The sequence below is a fragment of the Pristis pectinata genome, chromosome 3 (assembly GCF_009764475.1).
Source record: "Pristis pectinata isolate sPriPec2 chromosome 3, sPriPec2.1.pri, whole genome shotgun sequence".
Classification (NCBI taxonomy): Eukaryota; Metazoa; Chordata; class Chondrichthyes; order Rhinopristiformes; family Pristidae; genus Pristis; species Pristis pectinata.
Genome location: NC_067407.1, coordinates 113,149,086 through 113,172,023, shown reverse-complemented (window position 1 = coordinate 113,172,023; position 22,938 = coordinate 113,149,086). Strand labels below are relative to the sequence as shown.

The following is a 22,938-nucleotide window of genomic DNA, read 5'->3' as shown; positions in this document are numbered from 1 at the left end:
GTGAGCGAGAAACAAGCCGCACCACTCGAGTCGCCACACACAGGACAAAGGCGCTCTCGGCTACAATACTTGCCTCCACAGTGCAGGTACGACTAAAGGTTGACTTTGAAACCAGCACTGTTTATTTCCCTACATATTCTCTGGACTTAGACTGCCTTTCATTTCAAAAAGCCTCAACGAAATTCACTTTCTTGCCAATGGCAACATGGCGAGTGATATCGCAGCTCAACCAAACTTGTCCCTTGGAGTCCCGCCCTTCTCAGCACGTCCAGCAATCTGATTGATGGTTCGCTCCCCATTCGGTCACGCCCCCTTCCGAAGATCTGGCTGCTGAATGGATAGTGTCGAGGTCAATCACACTCCCTTGCCGGACCTTTCGGTCGGGTCAGGATTCACGGGGAGGGGAGTCAGCCAATCGCGTGGTGTGGTATTGGAAGGTGAGGCGGCCTGGGAAACGCGTGGTCCTCCGTTTGTGGCCATGGGGAAAAGGAAAAGTAGTAAAAGGAGGGAGATCGTCAGCAGCCTGACCAAGAAACAGAAGAAACACCTGAGGGAATTTGGGGAGGAACATCCCTTTCACGATAAGTGAGTTAACTTAACGTCCCTATTCGGTCCAGATGAAGGGTCTCGACCCGAAACGTCGACTGCCCATTTCCCTCTACAGATGCTGCCTGACCCCCTGAGTTCCTCCAGCGTCTTGTTCGTTACTGTCTGATGGTGACCAGGTCACGTATTGAAGCCTGGTATTTGTAGCTTTCTGCAACTGACGTTCCTCCAGTGATCTTCCACCGGCATATTGAAATGCCTGTATGAAGTCCAAGGTTTGTCGCGATTTTCTGACAGACATGGTTGTCACATGTCCATACTTGGAATCCGGTCCAATGTTTTCAAAGCTTTTAATATTAATTTTGTGAGACTTTGGACTTGCTGGCAAGCGTGGGATTCATTCCTAGATTTCCTTGAGAAGCTGATGCTGAGCCAATTGTTTTCTAACGACAATGGTGCAAATGTTCTTACAATATTGCTAGCCTTTCCAGGGTTTTGGCTCAGTAATATGTAATAAATGGTGCAAAATGTCTAAATTGGGGTGGTGTGGAACTTGGAAGTGATTTTGTCCCCACGCATCTTCTGTCTTTGTCCTTATGGGTGATGGAATCGTATGGTTGGAAGATCATCTTGTTGAGACCTTGATTACTTAGTACAGTGTATTTGTAGTTTGTACACACCGCTTATTGTAGTTCATTTAGTATTGGTGTTCAATCTGATGGATGGGTTTCTTGCCATGATTGTGTTGGGCCTCTTGTGTTGGAGCTGACTAGAAAAGTTAGGGAGTATTTTAATGCACTCCTAATTTATACTTACAGAAAATTGGGGAAATGGGAGAAAGGCCTCTCCCTTGTCAATTGCCAGCCTCCCACGTACTTTAAATTTGAACTGCAGTTGCTGCTTTTATGTTTTATGTGTTTTTTTATATTCAGATATGTTATGTTTCTGTTGGAAGAGTAACAATGTTTCTGCACAGTTGTTGGATTCATCATCCAATGGGAATAATTCATTTGGACTGCTGAAAGGGAGTGTAAGTGATGTCTTTGGCTAGTTTTTAATGTATTGGATATTATCTTACAGGGTATCTGACAAAGTCGAGCCAACTCAGATTGTTGAACTGGTGAGTTTTGATTAATTTCTGGCATTTCTTGTCAAAAACCATGTCAGATGCAGGTTGATCTTAATTCACTTGCACCTGCAATTCCAAAGTACAGTTGGCTAATCTTTAGCTCCTCTCACACCATGTCATTTCTTTAGACCAGGAATTGCAGGAATGTCATAGTGGATGGAGGGCTAAGTGTTAGACAGTTAAGCTTCCAAATGTGTAACTTGAGAGATTTTTCCATTAACAAACCCAGAAGTCATTGAGGTTGGGAGGAGGAAGGAGGATGTGGGATATTGGTGAAGAACAATATATGAAAGTGATAAGAGAATAGTGATCTGAGATTGAAGCAATGGGGTTAACAAGGCACATTGAATGGTTAGGAGCAATAGGTGGTCAAGAATTAGAATGGTTTTCCTGGTATGATGTTGGAGGTGTATCGTAGTTTTCAAAAGTGAGTTGGATAAATAATAGAAATTGTGTGGGAGGCGAGGGGAAATTATGTGGATGTACGGAAAGAGTAGGAGTGAGGGAAAGAGTTAGTGTATGCAGATGATTGAATGGCAGCCACTGCCTTATGTTCATTCTGTTTATACAGTTAGCATTGACAGCTAGAACTGCGTACCTTTAGAAATATAGATCCAAATAGTATGAGTCAACCTGGCCATAGTTGGGAATGGATTCTTGTGCTATTATAGAGTTAATGGTATAGTATAGAGAGTGGCACTGATATTTTCAATATTATACCAGAGGAAAAAGCAACATTCAAACTTATCCAAAACCGGATATGTGGCAAATCCAGCAACCAAGGCTGTGGTGTGGTAGGGGAGGATAGAGAGAGTAAAACTAAGTTTTGCCACATCAATAGCCAAATGAGGTTGCATGAGCACAAGTGCAATTTCTGTTAATAGAATACATTAGCATAGACTTTCATTGGTGCTAGGGGAGGTAGGCTAAAGGGTCATTGTGCAGCATGCCAGGTCTTGCAATTTTGATAAAGGAGGGCTACTGTAAAATTCAGTAGGACCTGAGATCAAGTCACCAGTTGCTATTGAATCACTCTTGTATGCTTGCCTTCATCTGCTGGAGGGAGCAGTTTGGATTTAGATTGGCATCTCAGCATGTGGAGAAGCAGTTCAGAGAATGTTTACAGGACCAGTGCTTGGAATGGGTGAGTTGTTTTGTGAGACAGGCCAATCAGTCAAAGATGAGTTTATTGTCATATGCACAAGTACAGTGAGGTACAGATCAAATGAAAAACTTGCTTGTAGCAGCATCAAAGTTAAGTAGATTTGGAAAACGTATAACATAAATTATACATAAATTGTACATAAGTTGTACAAGACAGTGAAGAAAAAGACTGAGCAAAACAAGACATTAGGTCAAAAATACAATTAGAAATGAGTCTACGGTAATGCAAGAGGTGGTCCATAGTGTTCCGTTGCTGAGATAGGATTGTGGTAGTACAAACCTGATGGTTGTAGAAAAGTAGCTGTTCCTGAACTTGGGATTTCAGGCTTCTGTACCTCCTGTCCTAATGTGACAGTGACAAGAGAGCATGCTGTGGATCCTTGATGATAGATGCCGCCTTCTTGAGGCAGCACCTCATGTAGATGCTTTTGATGGTGGGGACGGTTGTGTCCATGGTGCACTGGGTTGTATTACTACTCTTTGTAGCGTATTGCATCCTTGTGCCAGACTTGTGTCCACTAGAATTTGGAAGAATGAGATGGGACTAGATTGAAACATTCACAACCATGAGGGGTCTTTGCAGGATGGATGTAGAGAGGCTATCTCCTCTTAAGACTGAATGCAGAAATAGCAGTCACTGTTTAAGGATGAGGGTCATCCATTTAATACAGAGATGACGTGGAAAAGATTTTCTCTGAGGATCATTAGTTTTTTGAACTCTCTACCTCAAAGGGTGGTGGAAGCAGAGTCTTTGAACATTTCCAACTTGGAGGTTGGTTCTGAGTTAGATTCTTGACGAGGAAGGGGGTGAAATGTTGCCATTGGATGGGAATGCAGAGTTGAGGTTACAGCCTCATCAGCCAGATGTTATTAAATGGTGGAGCAAGCTTGAGGAGCAGCGTACCCTGCTCTTGCTCCTAATCTGTATGTTCACAGTACTATTGGAATGTGGCTGTTCTGAGAGTGCCTGACCAGAGACAGACCTGACCTAATTTCCTGGGCAACATTCTTAAGGAACATTGCACAGAAAACAGGTGGCATGGAAATGCACCATTTGCATAACTACAATCTGTGCCTGAAAATACCCAGATGAAGGTTTGATTCATCCCAAAAATTTCCACAATTACAATGTGCTCAAGAAATTTGTGATTTTGTTTTAAGTGTGGTTCTGAAAAATAATTGATCTACATATTCTAGGCCTTATTGTTGACTTGCATCATATGGAGAGAGTAAATGCTTAATCATATTTCTGTGCGTTATGTTCCTCAGAAAAGATCCTAGACATTTTCCCTTCCCAATATTGGAAAATTGTTGATGATGAACAAAGTTTTTTTTGTTAAGAGATCATTCAGATTACTTCTATAAAACATATTTTCAGTCTGATAGCTCAGAACAGTCTGATTCAGAAAGTGATGCAGAATCTGGCCTGGAACGAGTGACTGCCTACCAACACCTATGTTCCACCTTAAAAAATATTGCATCAGATGAAAGTGACAGTGAAAGTGAACTTGAAGGAGAGGTGGAGGATGAAGATGATGAGAGTGAAGAGGTGGAGGAGGACATAGATGAAGATCTTGCTAGTGAAGTTGATGATGAAAATGGCCAAGGAGAGGGAGGTATTTTACCAGTAATTTCTACTTTATTTGTGAATTCAATGTCTGAATATGCGGAGAATCCAATATGAAAATTCTTTCTGAATTCTTCCAGAAAAGTCAATGTAAAGATTTATTTTCTGATGTTAATTCACAACCTACTACAACATTAATTTTATTTGTTTCTTCCTTGGTTTTTAAAACGTGTTAATAGATGCATTGAGTGATGCTGAAAACAAAAACACTACTGCAGAGAAAGAGCTTGAAAATGATGTAGTGATACATGATAACAAAAACACCAATGACCTGGAAGCTGATTTTACTGATGTAAAGAATGAAGCCAAATTCTGTCTAGAAAGTAACTACAATGGAGATGAGAATGAAGAGGAAGTTTCTTGCACAAACAGTTCTGAAGGTGGGATTTTTTAAATTTCTATTTGTGCTTGCACTTGACTACTACATTCCATAGTCCATCACTTCAGTCTTTGTCCCAAGTACATTTTGTTCTATGCTATTAATGTAAATTGACATGGTGAATAAATGTGAAGTGAATGAAATATCTGTGTTGTATTTTAGAGATACAAAAAGAACCTGGTTTCATTTACATTTTTGAAACATGATATGAGCTTCCAGAAACTACAACACTGGCATTTTCTGTTTGGCTCAACCAGTTTGTGCTGGTGTACTTGTTTTCCTTTACACAAGCATGGGTTCTAAGCCCATAAATCCACAAATAGAAACGCTGCCTCACAGTTCTGCATGGAATTTGCTTGTTCTGCCTGGGTTTCTTCCAGGTGCTCTAGTTTCCTTCTACATTCCCAAAGATAAACAGATCTGTAAGTGAGTACTAGAATCTGAGGGGGAGTTGAAAATTTGGGGAGAATAAAATGGGATTAGTGTAAGATTAATATAAATGTGCTTGATGATAGGCAGAGACTTGAAGGTCCTGTTTTGGTGCCATATGACCCTGACTCGATGGCTATGTTTTGGTAAGGTAAGGGTCACACTTCACATAAAATTGTAACCTTAATAGGTTAGCGGAGTGTGGCTAAAGTGTTATTACAATGTAGAAGACCATTTAGCTCATTAAATCTATGCTAGCATTTATTTTATCCTATTCTCCCCCCCCCCCCCCCCCCCCCCCACTTATTTTCCCTATAATCTATTATCTCAGATGCCCACCAATTCCCCATGCGCACTTCTGGTTGCCAAATGGAGGCACTGGAAAGTGTTCAAAATAGTCTGTAAGGATCATACAGTGGAGTTATCAGGAGCAAATAAAAACAGATTTTTGTCAGAATTGAGAATTCAAAAAGATGACTTAATTTAAAATTGTGAAAGGTTTACTTTTGGGCAGGAGGGAAACAGTGTTTCCATTAATGGGGATGTGCAAAATACAAGCTACCAAGAAACCAAATTGGCATTTAGTAATGTGGAACTTGCTACAGTACAGTAAAACAGTATCGATGCACTTAAGTGAGTTAGGCATCAAAGGGATAAGGGATCTGAGGGTTGTGTAATGGACTTACTTAAGGAAGGAGGCGCAAGTTAAATAAACTCCAGTATTAACTGGTTGAGCACTTTTGCTGTGCAGTATATATTTATACTTCAATCTAAAACTCCAGAGGTTTCTGGTTTTCTACATGTGAAAGTGTATCTTGGCGTAGATTGGCAATCTTTTTTCCAAGGTGAGCAGAATAGAAAGAGGGGCCTGAAGGAATTCTACCTTTTTTTCAAAATAAACTTGTAACTAAATATTTCTTTCTGTCTTTTTAAACAAAAAACAGCCATAAATGCAATTTTTTTTTTGGTGCTTCGACTCAATTTTCAGATTTGTTAGTTTTTGTTATAAAACTATTCATGCAGAAATTGTAAATGAACTAGTTAATTTATGATGGAATACACATGGTGTCTGTTGCAGATGTTCATTTGGAGGCTTTTTATATGGAACTGGGTCATTTCATAGCTGTGTGCATCAATCATTAATGGTGGTGTATTAATAATGCATTTTGCATCCAGAGAACAGCCACAGTAAGTTAATGTTGTTTAAATAACAGCCTCAATGTATGAGCTGGATAGCACATAATGCATTACTGAATTGTGGAATTTTTTGTATGTAATTAGTTTTTTTAAATTTTGTTTATAAAGAATGCAATTTTCTTTTCAGATCCATTTAAGCAGCATGTGGACAGAGAAATGGACAGCAATGATCTGAAAACTATAACCCAGATTAAAAGTACAATGCAGTGCAAGGTAATTGGAAACAAATTATTCAGGCTTCGAGTTAAAAAGAAACTTTTCCTGTTCCTTATGTTTTTTTGGGAGGATATTTATCAATAGTACAAGGCCCAAATGGCTATAAGTGTTTACTATATGTTGTCCCAGTGAATTATGGGTTGGCATGAATATTAGATTATTTGAGCCTGATGTTATAAGAGACTGATTAGATTTGGTAATTAATATTCTAATTTTTGCTACAAAAATGTTACTTATAATTATTATCTAAATGGTAAAAACAGATTTGACACTTGTTAATAAATACCCAATATTTTGTTTTGCATAGAAAATGAATGACTAGCTCCCGTTACCAATTACCAGTGATCATTTGTCATCCTTTTTTTTCAAAATAAGGGAATATTTATGTATATAATAAGTTTGTTATATTTAAGTTATATAATTTTGAATTATAATTTTGTTACAAGATTTAAAATAGTTTCTTTTGAAAACTTTAAACCTTTGGTAAATGTCCAAATGTACTAAGATTAGAAATTTTATGTTATATATGCTTCAAAGGATGAACATATGTTATCTCATTAATATTTTATTTCTTTCGGCAAGTGGACTACTCTTGGGACCCTAGTATGGTCCAGCCCTCTGTTAAAAGAGACTTCCATCAAAGAGTTATCATGCGAATATTTGGAAAATCTTCACCTTCAAAAACCTCTAGAAGCAACGTGGCCTAAATTAAATAGTCAAACCCTTTCAAAAGCCAAACTGAATCAGCAAGAATTCTTCACGCCATTACAGCAAGGACTATTCTCTGTAATGAATGCTTACAAGGACTTGTATTACCCAGAAAGGACAGCTATTCAAAATGGAGAAGAAGTTCGCCACACCTATTGTTTACATGTGATAAATCATGTGTTGAAAGCAAATTCACAGGTATTAACTAACAACACAAAGAAGCGAGACAGGAAGGCAGATAGTGATGATGATGATTTGAGGGATCAGGGACTTACAAGACCCAAGGTAAGGAGTATGTCAACATGACAACAGCACCTGTGTTCTTTGCACATAATGCTTTAAATGTATTTCAAATTTTTGACATAGTGAAAATGTGGCCACCAGTTCTATTAATATTTACACTTAGTGAAATATTAATAGAACTGGTGGCCACATAGTATATTATCAGATAATATCAATAACGCATTCAGTGCAACTGTTGCTACGACAACTTTGAATGTCTGATGCATTCATTATGCCCTATATGGTCAATGATGGAAATGTAGTCAGGAAGGGACTAGCTTGCTACAAGTCTGTTTTCAGAGCTGATTAAGCACCACATATGCACATTAAAGGCCTCTACATTATAAAACTGGAGATTCTGATTAACATTCCAGATGCTGAGTGCCCATGTTCAGGATTTGGTACCATAAAAGAATTGGGCCATTGCTTTCATGTCTATTGACTAGCTAAAATGAATCCTTGTGTCTCAAAGAAAAGTAACACTTCAGTGGCTACTAGCTAGTCTTTAATTATTGCAGGTAACTAACAACCTGATCTTCCATAATGAAGGTTGTGGCAAAGGTACTGAAAAAGATGAAGTGAGACCTTTTTATTATTTGTGTGCTAATTTGGTCATCTTATCATTAACTGTGTCTTAACAACACAGGACTACATTATAAACCCTGTCTTTTATTAGCTGTGAGTGCTTGGATGTGAGCTTTTCCATAGTAACTATTCCAGTACACATTCGATCGTTTTGAAAGCCAGAAGCTCAAAAGAGATGCAGAGAAATGGGTTGTCTGCTAAGTATTAGAGAGGGATGAACCAACCATGGTTAACCAAGGAAGTTAGGAGGATATTAAAGTTGAGAGAAAAAACGTGTAAGGATGGAAAAGTTGGTGATAGACCTGAAGACTTTGACCTCCTTTGCTGGGTTCTGAATTTATCAAAAAAGATTCAGTGAGAGCGAAAATAAACTATGATGTCAAACTAGTGAGGAATATATCAATGGGCAATGAGTTAGGCATCAAAGGGTTTCAATGAGTTTCTTTTAACATATGAAAAGGAAGGAAGAGATCCAAGTAAACATTCTCTCCATAGAGAATGAGGCTGGGGAAATAGTTGGAAGAACAAGAAAAGGGCAAAGAAATAAACAGATATTTTGTATTAGTTTTAACAGTAGAAGATGCTACAGACATTCCATTAATATTGGAAAATGCATGAAAGGAATTAAATACCTACACCAGCGCTAGAAAATTAGTACTAAGCAAATGAATGGGGCTAAAGCCTAATCTCTGATATAGATGGTTTGCAACTAAGGATCCAGATAGAACAAGAAGTGGCTACTGAGATTGTGGATGCATTGGCTATAATCTTTCAAAAATCCTTAGATTTTGGAGAGAAGTTGCAGAGGCTCAGAAAACTGCCAACGTAAGACCCCTATTTTAAAAAAACAGGAGGGATGCAAAAAGTGGGTAAACTGTTGGCTGATTAGGCTAACATCTACTGTTAGAAAAATGTTAGAATCAATTATTAAGGAAGTAGTAACAGCACATTTGGAAAACTGTAATCTAATCAAGCAGAGCCAGCATGTGTTCATGAAGAAGAAATCATGTCTGACAAGAAAGTCTGTATGAGAGGAGCAGTAGATGTATTTGGACCGCCACTCAACAAGATATCTCACAAAAGGTTAAGTCACAAGATAGAGCTATGACATTGGTGGTAACATAGTGATATGGATGAACTATTTGATTAACAGGCAGAAAGCAGTGAGTAGGGATAAGAAGTCATTTTCAGTTTAGTAACCAGCATTGTATCAATTGGATTAATGCTGGGACTACAATTATTTACAATATATATAAATAACTGAGGAAGAAAGCAAACCTGCAGATGCTGTCATTTGGCTTTGTTCTTTACATTGGGGCAATCCGAAAGGTTTACAGAGAGATACGACAGGTTAGGTGAGCGGGCAAAATGTTGGCAAATGGAATATAATATGGGTAAAAGTGAAGCTGTTCATTTTAGGAAAAAAGTAACAGTATTAGTTAAATGGATAAAAGTTACAAAGGAAGAACAAAATGATTTGGCCTTGTGCATGAAACACAGAAAGTTGCACACAAGTGCAGTAGGTAATAGAGGAGGCTAATGGAATGTGGCTTTTACTTCAAGGAGGTTGGAGTATAAAGGTAGGGAAGTCTACCTGCAACTGTACAAGGCACTAGTGAGACCACAGCTAAAGAATGGCATATAGTTTTGATCCCCCTATTTAAAGAACCATATTACTTCATTGGAGGCAGTTCATGGAAGATTCACAAGAATAATCCTGGCTTTGAAGGGGTTGTCCAGCAAGAGAAAGATTAAACAGATTGGGCCTTTTCATTGGAGTTAAGAGGAATATGAAGTGCTCATTGAAATGTGAAGGTTTCTTAGGGCTAGAAAGAGTAAATGCTGAGAGTATGTTTCCTCTCAAGGGGAAAGTCCAGAAGGCATAGTTTTAGTATAACAAGGTGCCCATTTTCATCCGTGATGAGGAAGAATTTCTTCTCTGAGGGCTTTTGGTCTTTGGAACTTCTTGTCACAAAGAGATATGGGGACACAGTCCTTGGGTATATTTAAAGTTGAGATAAGTGGATTTCTAATCAGTAGGAGAATCAAGGGTGATGAGGACAGGGCAGAAAAGTGGAATTGAGGAACGTCAGATTGGCCATGATCCTATTGAACGGCAAGGCAGGCTCGAGGAGCTAAATGGCCTATTTTTTTCTACTAATTCTGGTCTTGTATATTTGATGTACCATTGTTTTTTCTATCCTGTAAAATTCTAATGAGAGGTGTTTGGAAGCAGGTAATTTGCCTGAATTGCATATGGACATGTGGTGTACTATGGGGAAAGAGCTGAAAAGGGAAGGGAAAACCAAAGCCAGTCTTAAACAGATGATCCCTATAAATTTTTGAAAGGATATACAGAATTGGAATTGCTTTACCATTGTGTTGAAAGTTGGGACCATTCTGCTCATAGCCTGATTTATAGACACCTAGGAACTTGATGTTGTTGACCATCTCTATGGCAGCTCCATTGATGAGGATAGGGTTATGTTCACACCACTCCACCCCCCCCCCCCCCATTTACTTGGGTCAACAAACAACTCCTTTGCTGACGTTAAGGGCTAGGTTGTTGCTCTGGCATCCTTCTGATACTTCAGTTTAGAGTTTCTTTTTCATTGCACATGGGGATTCTCTGTTTTGATGTCATGAGGGATAGAAGAGCATAAGAGCACCTCCCTACCTGCAATCTCTATGCTGCAAAGGAGGACAAGAGTAGCAGATGCATGGGAAGACACAATGTAGTTCTCTTCCAACTCTTGTGTCATCTGACTTAGAAATCTGTCGTTGTTCCTTCATTTGTCCCTGGGTTTAAATCCTAGAACTCTCAACTTGCTGGCATTGTCCGTATACCTTCAGCAGAAGGACAGCAGCTGTTTAAGAAGATGGCTTGTTATCACCAATTCAAGGATAGATGGGGTGCATGATAAGTGCTGGTTTTACCATTGATGACAACATCTTTAAAAATAAATTTGTGTATATATAAAAAAATTGTTGCTGGTTTTGCATGTTTTTCTTTGTGCAATACAATCTTAACTTTCAGATGTGCATTTCCAGTAGAACGCAACCATGCTTGGATTGGAGAAACAGATACCTTAATTACATTAGCCAATGAGTAGAAAATGAGATGTGTTGTACAACATGCAGCAAAAAGTCAAATATTGGAGCATAGTCAATGGTCATTTACTCAGAAAATGGTCTGTTGAAAGAGCATAGGAAATAGAAACTGTAGTTACTCTTCCCAACAAAAGCAGTGCACTTTCTCCTTTATAAAAAAATGCAATGAATGTAAGGTAATGACATACAAACACATATGCATAACATCAATCTTTCATTTGCATCAGCACAGTCACTTAGCTTGATTGACAGGGGACAGACTGGACTCTGTCATTATTATGGAAGTAGAAATCCAAGGAATAATATTGAACGTTCCCGATACCTTAATATCCATGCAAAATTATCAGTTACTGAGTGCATCTGGATATGTCAGAACCTCTTAAAAATGAATTTCAAAGGGTATTCTTGCCCCAAAAGGTATTAAAGAATTGTACCCCAAATCTTCATTACTACCAGGTAGCCCTGCTTGTGAAGTATACTCGCATGGTAGCGAGATAAGAACAGAATAGGATGAGGTTGTGCAATCCACCTGTGCCACCTAGCATCAGCTTAATCATTTGTAAGGTCAGAACCATCATCTATTTGATTGGGGATTCTCGACCTGGACATTAGGAAGAGAAATCCAAGTTCTTTTTTGAATGATTTAATTATTTTCATTTTTAGTAAGCGTAAAGCAATTGTGGAAACTTTAAAAATGACTTGGAATATGAAAGACATTTAAAAATTGCTACAAAAACTTTAAGAGACTATGACAGAAAGGAAGACTCTGCTCCCAGCTTTGCCTGTCAGTGGCTGTCAGGGCCTCAGTGATATGCAGCTTGTCACTGCTGAAGTCTTGCTTATCCTCAGCGCTCAACTCCCAAGGTGGAGAGCTGTCTCTCAGTTTGGCTTTGCCAAGTGCAGACAGGTGGGAACCACAGGTATTGATCCAGATCCAGTCAGGTTTAGTCCATTTTCATGTTTAAGTAAAAATATTTCAGTAGGATTGCTGTGTATACCACCTGTAAGAGCTGCAATGCAACATACCAAAACAGATAGTTTTAACATAGTAAATGGAGAAGATTGAGAGAAGTGATACTTTGGCAGACACATCAAAGAATATGATGAATTACAAAAATATTGTGGAATAGATGTACATGATAAAATGGATGTGTATTCTAAGATGATACTTACAAAATTCCTGCTACATCGATGCTATTGTCTCTGCTGAGTAAAGATGGTGGTGGCCATGTAACTTTTGCCCAGTAAACTAATGTGCAACTGTTTATTGCATTTGTTTGAAAATCTTTGTGCCAAGCCCCTCCAATTTAATGTAATACATTTATAATAAATGAGTGAAGATCTCCACTTTCAATGCAATGAAGAATTTCAGACAAATGTGTTAAATGCTTGTAGTTGTATATATAGATGAAGGGCATTGGTATTTCAGCAGGGAAGGCAGCACCAGCCATCTTTGTTCTCTTGCATCTACGTATTGATGCTGTTGGGAAGGATAGTTCGAGGAGTGCTTATTAACCTATCCGTCAATTTATTGATCGCTACAAAGTAATGCTTTTTTAAAAAAAATTCACTTCCAGGTACTTATTGTGGTGCCATTTAGAGATTCTGCTTTAAAAGTGATACAAACTTTGATTGGTCTTCTTGATGTGAAAGATAAGCTGGAAATAAGCAATAAAAAGAGATTTAAGGATGAATATGGCTGTGATCCAAATGACAAACCACCAAATCTAAAACGACCTGAAGATTATGAAGCTATCTTTGCAGGCAACATTGATGATCATTTCCGAATAGGTAACTATCATATTTATTGTGTTTGTTAATGTTTGAGAAATTAATGAAAACTGCTATCCTATCTTGGGTACGTAACCATACTGGAAGGAGATGGGGTATCTCTTGATGTTGGTGATTCTTCTCTCTTTCCAATGATTGCTTCTAAAGTGCTGTCACTAAATTTTAAAGTAAAAGTTGGAATCTGAAATTTATAATTTCCTGTCACCTGAAGCAAGAAGCAAATCTGCCAATATGATTTTTTTTCATCTTATTTTTCCAAACTTGGTTCAAGTTCTGTCAGCTATTATAATATCTAAATAAAATACCGGTGAAAGTGAACATACCAACTGGCTACAATAGCAATTTAAAGTGTTTCGGCATTTTAAAAAAATGTGAACTTTATACATTCATATTCTAAATATGACTGAAAACAATAGTGTTCCAGCTGGATTAAAATAGGAATTGTTTGTACAACAGTATGTGCAGCAATAAGTTGTGCTTGCAGCAAGCAAGTCTAGAGAAATCATAGACATGATTTTAGCAGTAATTTTTCTCGAGTCTGCCCTTGAAGTATATCCCCTGATCTCTGAATCCATTCTCCTTTTCGTTTCTTCCAGAAGGAAGATCATTTCATTTGTAGCATTATACTTCCTCTTCCACCTCCAACCACCCCCCTCCACCCCCCTCCGCCCCCCCCCCCCACATAACTGCCTCACATCCCTGCCTGACATACATCTTCCATTTCACTCTGTCCAAAGATGAAAAGGTGTAGGTAGTAGGAAGTTTGGTTCTTTTCTGTGACTTCTATACAGTGCTCGGTCTCTAATTTTGTAGAAGGGTATGGTACAAATGTTTAGTTGTTCCATGTAGTTTGGGAAGAAATTTTGGGGGCTGTTCCTAACAATGTTATGAGCTGCTTTGTATCCGTTAATCAAACTCCTAGTAAAGGTTTGGAAATGCTTCCCTTGCCCCTCCTCCTTTTCTGAGGTACAAGGTGCACAGCTTTGTTATAGTGAATGGATATTAGGAACAAGGCAAATAAAAATAAATTGAATATCCAGTAATTGGAGTGGGACTCTGGCATTTCAGTTTGATATCTTGAAGATTTTACTTTAAATATGATTTAATACTTTAATGCAGGAATATGCTGACTTCCAAGAGTCATGCAGCATGGAAAAGGACTCTTCAGTCCACCGTCTGTCCATTTACACCAATTCTAGCCTAATCCCATTTTATTCTTGCTGCAGTTCCAGCGACTGTCCCTGATTTTCCAGATTTTTCTGGTTAGATGTGTTACCAGTAAATATTCAAAACTTTTCTGTTTTGCCTTTTAATAATTTGCTTCCTTGCTGTTTTGAATGTAGTCCCTTCTGCCTTGTCAATAAAATCATCTTCCTATCACTCATCACTCTTCCTAATGACTGGGCTAAAAGTTTTTGTATTCAATGTGCTGTGACTGAGTTGAACCAAATCCATACCAACTACGCCATACTGCACATCCATACCATACTGCACAATACATATATTCATAGTGGTGTTGAGGGATGAAAGAGAAGAACACCTCCATTATTTGTAAATTAATTTGTGCTTGTTTGTTTCTATTATGTAGGTGTGGCCATCCTTCGTAGGAGTATAAGATTGTATGCACCATTTTATTCTAGCGACATCATCATTGCTTCTCCACTGGGCATGCGGACAGTTGTCAAAACTGAAGATGACAAGACAGGGGACTTTGATTTCCTTTCCTCCATTGAAATATTAATTATTGACCAAGCTGATGTCTATCTTATGCAAAACTGGGAACATGTCGTGGTGAGAAGTTCTATTCAATAGTACTTGTCTGGAGATTGTCTGAAAAAATCATTTTCATAGTAACATTAATCCTAAGTATACATTTTCTTCAGGGCAAACTAATAATTCTAAAGACATTTTGGGATTTGACATGTCAGTTGCCAAAATTATAGAGGGTGATGGGTTAGGTTAGGTAAATTGAAGTTTGTTTATTGACTATTACTCTTTCAATATTGAAATTTATAAAAAGCATGATCTCTTATTTTAAAACTTTTGTTATTTTCCATTAGCTATTTTATGTGAAGGCACTCTGTTAGGAATTCACCGAATGGAAACAAAACAAACTGACAATTTCTGGTATGCTCAAAGAACTGGCATTTTAATGGAATATGTTAAATCTGAACGAATTAGAGAAGTTTTGCTTGTCTTTCTACAAAAATAACTAGCAAAATATTAATCATCTGATGTTTGAAAAGGTAAAAGTCAATTTAGAATAGCAACTGCTGCCAAGTTTAGGTAAAGCTGACTTTTATCTGACGTGAATAGGTGTAGTATTCTAGTACTTTAGGTTACAAAATTGAATTCAAAATATTAACAGATTTTTGTGGGCAAAAAAAATCCATCAAAGCTGCTGGATTTTTGTAAAGCCCAGCTTCTTCATTAATATAATTCGGTGAGCATTCGAATCACTTGTGTTTCCATTATCACGCTATGGTTCACTCTTAATGCCTCAACAAACTTGCATTTATGTCAGAACACAAAATTCAGTGCCGTTCATAACATTTTGCTTTGCAGATGATTGCTTAGTGTAAGTTTAATAATTTTCAGCAGTATGTTCTCGCTTGTTACAGCATCTACTGAAACATCTTAACCAACAACCTCGTGAACCACATGGAGTGGATTTCTCTCGTGTGCGTATGTGGTGTCTGAACAGTTGGTCCAAATATTACAGGCAGACTTTGATCTTCAGCGCACTTCAGAATCCACAGATTAATTCTATTTATAGTAAACACTGCTTCAATTATAAAGGACAGGTTTGATATCATAAACTTTTTTTAAAAATTGGTTTATTATGGATTTTAGGGATTACTTGTTCACAGTTTGATTTTAATGTGAGTTTCAGTTGATTGAAGCATATTCCTCATTTCATAAAGGTTAATTCAATAATGCACTCAAAGTAGCTTGCTGCGCAAGGGAAAGTTACCAAGTTTTTGCTTGGTAACTTATGGCTTTTAGCATTGTATTGTGTAGGAAACTTGGATTATTTATGCTTTGCTATATTTGTGTTGCTGTAAGTGAGTGCACCACATTATCATGTGGCTGCATGTGTTTCTCTTCACTTTACCCTAAAAACCCAACAAAAGTTTTTTTTAAGCAATTTTGCTAAATTAAATTTTAGTTTGTCAGCAGGATAAAGGTCATGATTCTGTTTCTGTCTTTTAGGTGGCTGTGAGGAACATGCCTCAAACTGGTTCAATATGCCATGTTGTTGTGCAATTGCCACATGTATTCCAGCGAGTGGATGTCTCCAGCTTCACAGGTTTGCCTGATGCAAGGTATTCCATTCCATTCCATTTTGTAAATAAAACAGGTGGATGAAGTCTGACTTGTCTTCATTGTCGCATTTAGCTAGGGGTAAAGTCTGAGAAAATTAGATAATTATTGACGAAAAGTAACAATCATAATTCAATTCATGCACATAAGATCAATGCTCCTAAGTTAGGTAGGATATGTGGTTGCAAGTAAAATTCTCTTTATTTTAACATAACTAACAACTCAATACCATTCCACTTATAACAATGGGTGGACTTGTTTTAGCTGAGTAGATGGGTGATTTTTGGAAGATCAGAAAACAATTTGTAACAGTCTTAAATCTGGGCCTGAACAAACTTATTTCAGTTGGGAGGAAAATGATTTGGTAATTGTCTGCTTTCTTGGGGTTTTGGCATTTTCTCTTTATTCAAAAGATGATTCAAGATCCACAGCTGGTTTGAGCACCCATTGAAGCCTAACTAATGTGGTATTAAGGGAACATTGCACAGTTGGTGGTGCTGTCTTTTGGATGAAACCTTTAACCTGGGACGTTGTTAGTCACTGTGAAGAAGTGTTCTAAAGTAACATAGGCACATGACCTGCAGATGCATGACTATCTCTCTGAAGATCAATAACAAACCAAGATTTTTTTCACCATGTATTTTTGTTCATTCAAATTGAACATAATTTCTTCCATGTTGCCAACAACTTTTTTTTTAGCATTATTTGACTTCTTGTTAAATGTGCAGTATTTGTCACTGAGGTACAAATGAATTTCCTTTAACAGAGATGGAAAAATATTAATTTGATGTGTAATAAATTTTTATGTTGACCAGATAATTGGCCAGATTGAAAAATTACTATGAAATAGCACTGATAAACAGAGAAGCTTCTTCAAATTTGAAGATCAAAAGATTTATGGGAATAAGAAGGGTTTGACGCATTTATTCAGATAAATTCAGTTGCCCACAAAGCACTTAAGTCTCTTATATGCATCCATGAAGTTTGCCTTCATTACACTATTGACAAATAGTGAGAACATCTAAGGAAAGCCTTTAAACAGAGCTTGTTGTTGTACTAATGGGTGACCATCTATAATGGGTTGTCATAGTGTTCCATATGGTGGTATTGAAGGAAGGATGTGCTGCAGATAGCGGTGAATTCTATAGAGTGGTTGTTACAAGGCAATATGTTGAGTTTGCTGCATCAGCTTTGTTATGGGTTAATGTAATTTTGCAACAAACTTTTTTATCAGTTAAGTGGAAATGTTTGCAATTTAATGGTATTGATCAAAATTCTGTGAGAAAGAAATTGATGTGAGTCAGCTAATAAGGAAGTTATAAAGTGCTGATTTTAATTAAAGGAAAAGCAGAGGATGCCAAAACATCCAGATGTAATTTCACTAGTTGTACATGAATTCTGTTAAACAGAAACATTAAGCCAATTTAGTGAGATTCCCAAAAAGTATTGTTGATGTCACTTTCAATGTCTTTTTTTTATTGTTTAACCTCTTGGGTAGGAAGTGTTTAAAGGGATATGAGCCAAATACGTGCAAATAGGACTTGCTCAGAAAGACAGCTTGGTCAGCATGGACTAGTTAGGCCAAAGAGCCTGTTTCCCTGCTGTATAACTCAATGACTCTTCAGATATGGTCCAACAAAGTAATAATTGTAGTGTTTAATATCAAATCTTGGAATACTTCTAGTAAATTTATGTATTTTTTTCATCCCCTCAAGGTTTGAATTTTTCACCAAGAAGATTTTACCTCAATACAGAGAAGCAGTCATGTCCCATACGTTAATTTACATACCGATCTACTTTGATTACTTGCGACTCAGGAATTACTTTAACCGTGAAGAACTGGGTTTTTCGCATATTTGTGAATATAGCAAAAAATCCACTGTTAATCGAGCAAGATTTTACTTCCTGAAGGGAGAAAAATCTTTCCTCCTATTCACTGAACGCTTCCATTTTTACAAACGGTGAGATTACTGTAGGAGCATTGTTGTGATTATGTTACTAAACTAGTAATCTGGAGGGCAGGACTCAGATCTCTCATTGAAAATGTATTCAAACGGGTGGGGAATTTAAATTAAATCAGGAATTAAGAAAGAAGTATCATTTGTGGTGGCAGAGATTATTTTAATGTTATTAAAGAACAAGGACCACAAGGTATTACCACCATTTACAAGCTTCCCATGAGTTGCATATCACTCTGGAAATGTCTTGACTACATAGGTTATTGCCGTTCAGAAAGACAGATTGACAGAATGCCAAACCTATTTTGGTGATGATCAGAAATTATGAAATTGAGGTCAGATGGGATGTTCTGGACAGACCTCGTAGTTTATCGGCTTACTTGCAACCATTATTTGTATGCATATTTGGAGTGTTGGTGCTTAGATGTGTTTTGATATTTTATAGCCGCTTTTTAGGTCCTTATCCAATGTGATGTTTCTCTTTGTATTAGAATGATTGGATTCAGTTTCTGGTCAATTGCACTGTTTTTGTTTTCAAGACAATTCTTTTGAAATTGACATGAACGGGAAATATTTGCAGAATTTTAATTGGTAGCAGCTCTGGTTTCCACAATCTGCATCGAAAATGTTTCCCTAGTGGAAGGTCCTGCTGGCAAATTTGCCCACTTGCCAGAGTGAATTAAACACTATTGGGTTTCTCAGTGTATTCCTTTGCTGGTCTATGAGGCAGCTCTTAAACTGGGCTTTTGGTATACATTCTCCTAATAAGCTACCTTTTCAAATGTTTTACGTTACTTTAAATTTACTAAGTAAGTGACCATTATGCTTAAGTCATCTGACAAGAATATTTTCTTATATTGCATTTTTCCTGATCACTCTCAGTGTTTGAAATTTTATTGAGTGATAGAGCATCGAAACAGGACCTTTTGGCCCACCAAGTTCATGCTGACCATCGAGCATTCCAATCCTTTATTAATCACATTTTATTCTCCCCACATTCCCATCAACTCCTTCCAGATTCTACCACTCACCTACACATCAGGGACAGTTTACAGCAATTACCGTATCAAGCCACATCTCTTTTTGGGGTGTGAGGAAATTGAAGCACCTAGAGGAAATCCATGTGGTGAAAAAAAGAACATGCACACTCCACACAGACGGCATCTGTTTCATTAGAGCTGTGAGGCAGCAGCTCTACTCACTGGGTCACTGGGTTTCTCATAAGTGTGATTCTTACTTTATTTGGGGGTAGAATCATTTTCAATTGTCTACACCAAGTTAGCACTCTTAAATATACTTGTATTTTTAAAACAATGTTTCTAAGATCCTCCTAAGTTGCACAAGTTTATGACAGAGTTTGTATTGTGATGATGTAAATGAGTTTGAGCAGAATTCCCAGCAGAGGACCTGACAACAGTTATCAAAACTTGTGGTTTGCGCTTGGGACGCCATTTGCACCTAAAATGGAAAATTGACACATTGGGTCCTTGATAACTTAAAGTTGCTTTAAGCATATAAAATCAATTATGTATACACTTGAAGAACTCCACCAGTGGTAGGTTGGTCAAACAAATATTACTATCTTAAAAGTAATCTTGCAATTTGTTTCTCATTCACTGGAATATGCATGTTATTATTATAACAAATGTGATCATTAAAAACTGTCACTAATTTGAATCTCATTGTAGGTACACCATCAAAGGCATCAGGCATCTTATTTTCTATGAACTTCCTACATATCCACACTTCTACAGTGACATCTGCAACATGCTGAAAGCAGAAAATAGGGGTGATGAAGCCTCATGGACGTGCACTGTTCTGTATTCCAAGTATGATGCTCAAAAGCTGACTTCTGTAGTAGGAGCAGAACGTGCTGCCCAGATGATACAGTCAACTAAATCTGTCCATTTGTTTGTAACAGGAGATGACATGTAAGATAAACTTGGGACTGGTAATAATTTAACTCTTTGTCATGGCTAGAGTCATAGAGTTGTGTCTGGGATTTAATACTGTAACTAAATTACTAGCCTATCATTCTATTGCAGAGTATTTATAAATCTCTTCATTTTTTCTCCTCTTAATATCAGGAATACACCAGATTATGAGTGTTCTATCTTCCAATTTGTAGATAATATTCTTTTAATGTGAAGTATGAAGCATTGTGATTTCTCTGGATTCCTAAGATTAGACAAACAAAACCAAGTAAAGCGGAAAATAACCAAGTGTTGAAATAAACTGCAGTTCTCTTCTTATAATTTTCTATTGTGTGCTTTTATTTTTTTTAAATATATGGTTTCAATCTCATTTTCAATGGTTAAGAATTTCTTGAGTTGTGAAAGGTACGATATAAATAAAGTCTTTATTTCTATAACTGCTAATCTGTTGATATTAAGCACGTAAATTTCCTGATATTCATCCTACTTCTGTCAAGCTTGCTAGTTAGATTTTTCCATGTCATTAACGCTGGTCAATATTGTTCAGTTTTTGTGAAAATAATCTTTGTAGCTAAACTCTTTTTTTTCCCTGTTTTCCCTTTTGGTGCTTTGTGCTATTTTACTATAATTGGGACCAATGGTTCTGGCTCTTTTTAAGAAGACATTTTTGCAAGTGTATTATGGTTGAGTGCAATTTTAATTGATTCAAGCAGCTTTTGTATTGATAAGGAATAGCTCCTGACCATAAAGCACATTCCCTATCAATAGCACATTTGTGGGATTATTTGATTGACTGTGTTAATCTCAGTCTTAATACTTTGCTCAGCCTTGATCTACATGAGCTCCTGCATGTAAGGAAATAGTGCCCTGCTTCTGATAGACATTTCATTTTCTGTGTAAACAGTCCTCTATGAGACTGCTGATAAACTAAAGTGGTTAGAATTCTTGAGATACTTTGACACAAGACTTTCTGAGAGATGATCAAACTGCCTAGAATGAATTGGAAACAATGATACAATAAACTTCTTTAACTAAGCTTTAAATTTCATGTAAAGTTATTCTTCACATTAAGTTTGGAAACAATATTAGTTATGTAGTGTTTGAGGAAGTTTAAGTTTCACCTGTATGAGGGCCAAGTTCCAATGGCTGGAATGAGAATAAATAAATGAAGTGTGTGCTTGAGAACAAAGTAATGAGATTATCGATGGAAGAATGTGGCTTGCATGTATGGTGGGAACCTTGGGAAAACAATATGGAAGAAGGTGAATGATGCAACATTGGCATTGCACAAGGTATTTGGGGAATAATGAACCAGGGCACAAAGGAAAAAAAGAATTCATCTTGTTAAAACATCAGGGTGGGGACAATGTTTGGTGATGGAATTGTCCCAAGTGGAAAGACAACTAGTGAGTGCTGGGAACTACATTGTGTTTTAAAGATTGGAGTGGAGGAAAAGGAAAGTGGTGGAGCAGAGAGATGCTGTTAAAGCATTAGAAATAGGATGGAATAAGCAAGGATTTCACCAACCATTGCTGAATATCTTTTGCATGGGAGAGGCTATTTCCAAAGGAAAATGTGCAATTCAGATAGACGAATTTTTAAAAGTAAGGAATGAAGGCATGTGGTTGTGGGAATCAGTGAGCTTGTGATGGATTTCACTGGAAAATTGGCCTGAATTAAGAGAAGTTCTGGAAGGGAACTAAGTAATTGTTGGAGTTGCTGGAGAAGATTAAAATAATAAAAGAACACAGCAATAATAGGCCTCAATGCAATGAGAAAAGAGGTCAAGGAGAGGGCCAGTATTCAATATATTGTATTGGAAGGTAGCTGGGTATGGAAACTGGCCAGGTTGCTTTGGTGATGTGTATCAAAAATGTGTCGGCTATTCAAGGTCAGGACACATCCTGCTAAACTGATTAGTATAGAGATGCATGGGGATTTGCTGAGTTGCATTTCAAAGTGTGAGCAAAATACTGAGACACTTCTGATAATGGTTATGGGTGAGCGGTAAAAGATGTTGCCAGAAAAAAACTGAAGTGCCAGGTGAATATAGCTGGATGCAGGTTGGCTATGAATAGTCAGAATTAGGAAATTAGTTTGGAGGTTTGAGAGCACGCTAAAATAAGTCAAATAAAATAAACCGAAGGTAGATTAGTCCTGTAGGAATTCAGAAAATGTACTTGCACTGTTTAACAGGTTTTATTATTCTTCCATTCTTTAGTCCTCAAGTCCAACAGCAGTCTCTCATTGGAAATGTAATATGTGACAACTCTGCCAAAGTTTCTCTGTTAAGTTTGTTTGGAAGTCTCAATAAATGTGATCTGGGTAACATGACCAATTTTTTTTTTCCTCTTGGTTCTGAATTATCATTGGAATTCAAACTGAAATTTCATACCATTCCCCAGTGTTTAGCTGTACTTGTTATGTCTGGTGGATTCAGGACTTGATCATCCACAATAGTCCATGAAACAATTCTCATTGGGTCACATATATGCATAACTCAATGCTGCTCTCTCCCAGTTAAGCAGTTCCTTGACTTAAAAAAAAATATTGTTTTC

General features: G+C 37.3%; 1 protein-coding gene across 1 annotated transcript; it reads left to right on the top strand.

Moving 5' to 3' along the window:
- Positions 1-394: 394 nt before the first annotated feature.
- Positions 395-22,691, top strand: utp25 (UTP25 small subunit processor component). Its single transcript, XM_052013012.1, has 12 exons — positions 395-585; positions 1,627-1,666; positions 4,218-4,455; positions 4,646-4,846; positions 6,599-6,684; positions 7,270-7,680; positions 12,951-13,164; positions 14,753-14,955; positions 15,786-15,968; positions 16,378-16,490; positions 18,204-18,449; positions 20,135-22,691. Exons 1-12 carry the CDS (start codon positions 479-481, stop codon positions 20,379-20,381), a joined length of 2,289 nt encoding a protein of 762 aa, XP_051868972.1. The 5' UTR covers positions 395-478; the 3' UTR covers positions 20,382-22,691.
- The last annotated feature ends 247 nt before the right edge of the window (positions 22,692-22,938 follow it).

Excerpts from the sequence above, each read along its gene's own strand:
- utp25 (XM_052013012.1), top strand. The coding sequence starts at position 479 with ATGGGGAAAAGGAAAAGTAGTAAAAGGAGGGAGATCGTCAGCAGCCTG. Across the intron at positions 13,165-14,752 it reads TGATGATCATTTCCGAATAG|GTGTGGCCATCCTTCGTAGG; the intron begins GTAACTATCATA and ends TCTATTATGTAG. Across the intron at positions 16,491-18,203 it reads ACAGGTTTGCCTGATGCAAG|GTTTGAATTTTTCACCAAGA; the intron begins GTATTCCATTCC and ends CATCCCCTCAAG.